This window comes from Mandrillus leucophaeus, unplaced genomic scaffold, assembly GCF_000951045.1.
Source record: "Mandrillus leucophaeus isolate KB7577 unplaced genomic scaffold, Mleu.le_1.0 Scaffold112, whole genome shotgun sequence".
In the NCBI taxonomy this organism is placed as follows: domain Eukaryota; kingdom Metazoa; phylum Chordata; class Mammalia; order Primates; family Cercopithecidae; genus Mandrillus; species Mandrillus leucophaeus.
This window is the reverse complement of record NW_012099432.1, coordinates 479,024-480,978: the sequence shown is the minus strand read 5'-3', so window position 1 is coordinate 480,978 and position 1,955 is coordinate 479,024. Positions and strand designations below refer to the sequence as shown.

The 1,955-nt window shown below is 51.0% G+C and overlaps 1 protein-coding gene across 1 annotated transcript in view; it reads left to right on the top strand.

The window, feature by feature from the left end:
• The window catches only part of DNMT1 (DNA (cytosine-5-)-methyltransferase 1), an 86,644-nt gene that overhangs the window by 55,318 nt on the left and 29,371 nt on the right, over positions 1–1,955 (top strand). Inside the window, exons 18-20 of the mRNA XM_011994993.1 lie at positions 317–517; positions 649–836; positions 943–1,129. Coding sequence (XP_011850383.1) covers positions 317–517; positions 649–836; positions 943–1,129 — 576 coding nt within the window. The remainder of the gene's footprint in view (positions 1–316; positions 518–648; positions 837–942; positions 1,130–1,955) is intronic.

Genomic DNA, 1,955 nt, shown 5'->3' with positions numbered 1-1,955 from the left:
GTTGCAGTGAGCCGAGATCATGCCACTGCACTCCAGCCTGGGCGATGGAGCAAGACTCCATCCTCCTCCACAAAAAAAAAAAAAAAGCAGGTCTTATTCTTGCAACCCAAACCCAGACTGAATTCCAAAAACCAGAGATGAGCTCAATGAAGGCCTACTCAGCTAGTCTTCGCTCTCTGGCTGACTCAGACAGGCTTCTTCAGAACAAGCCAGCTATGATGTGTTGTGCCCTGTGTTTCTGACATTTGGGTACAGGATGACTTTTAGACTGTTGGGTGAGTTTGGTAGACTCCTCCCTGCCCTGTGGCCACCGTAGGTGCCATCAGATTCCAACCCCTTTTTCACACCTGCTCTGTTCACCCCAGCGTTTGCCGAATACATTCTGATGGATCCCAGCCCGGAGTATGCGCCCATATTTGGGCTGATGCAGGAGAAGATCTACATCAGCAAGATTGTGGTGGAGTTCCTGCAGAGCAATTCCGACTCGACCTACGAGGACCTGATCAACAAGATCGAGGTAAGAGATCGAGAGGCCTCAGCATCTGGGATTCCCACCGGAAACTTGCCTTCAGAACCAGCAGACATTGTTCTTCAGTTGAATTTAGGCCAGTTTGGCTTAAGCATGAGAGAAACCTGTTCTCTTTCAAGACCACAGTTCCTCCTTCTGGCCTCAACTTGAACCGCTTCACGGAGGACTCCCTCCTGCGACACGCGCAGTTTGTGGTGGAGCAGGTGGAGAGTTATGACGAGGCCGGGGACAGTGACGAGCAGCCCATCTTCCTGACGCCCTGCATGCGGGACCTGATCAAGCTGGCCGGGGTCACGCTGGGACAGAGGTAAGGATGCGGCGGGGACGAGAGTGAAGACTGGAGACTGAGGAGGTTAGAGCATGGTGCACATCCTCTGTGCCAGTCCTCTGAGATGCTGGACCCTCTCCTGTAGGCGAGCCCAGGCGAGGCGGCAGGCCATCAGGCATTCTACCAGGGAGAAGGACAGGGGACCCACGAAAGCCACCACCACCAAGTTGGTCTACCAGATCTTCGACACTTTCTTCGCAGAGCAAATTGAAAAGGATGACAGAGAAGACAAGGAGAACGCCTTTAAGCGCCGGCGATGTGGCGTGTGCGAGGTAACCTCGCCTGTAGGGGCTCCCACTCCCCTGAGGTGGCCCAGCTTCTGGCCTGATCTGAGGACTGCTCCATCTTTCTCTCTGTGACTTAAGACTCTGGCTGCTCAAATGTGACCCCTGAGACAGAAATTAGTTAGTGTTCTAGGAGGACCCTGCATGCTTCATTGAACATCAATAGGACAGATGTCCACAGAGGCGTGCTTGGGTGCTTTGCTGATAATGCCACAGTCCTTAACTGACGAACCTGGCTTCTGGGTGACTCTGCTCTGCCTGCATCTCACTGTCTGGAGGCCCCCGTTGGAGTGCTAAGGGAGTATTCACATCTAAGGGGGCACTTTGTCCAACTTAGATTTGAGGCCCTTAGGAGGCCTTCCTTTCTGTGAGTTTTGAAAATATATGTTTACTTCACTCAGGAGGAACCAACCTCCTCGTTCTATGACCCAAAGACCAGGTATATTTTGATACCTATTACCTGACTTTCTTTTGGATAAACACTGGCTTCAGGGCTTTGTCTTTGATCCCCGCTGGCATCCCTTAACAGGAGCCTGCATGTCGTCACCATTGTTACTTTGGTTTTATTTTATTTTTCTTGGTTAACACACATGTGTCCAATGTTTTATAATTTCTAAAAAAAATTTTAATTTTTTTGAGACAGTCTCGCTCTGTCACCCAGGCTAGAGTTCAGTGGCACGATCTCAGCTCGCCATAACCTCTGCCTCCCGGGTTCAAGCAGTTCTCCTGCCTCAGCCTCCCGAGTGGCTGGGATTATAGGCACCTGCCACCATACCCAGCTAATTTTTTTGTATTTTTAGTAGAAACGGGGTTG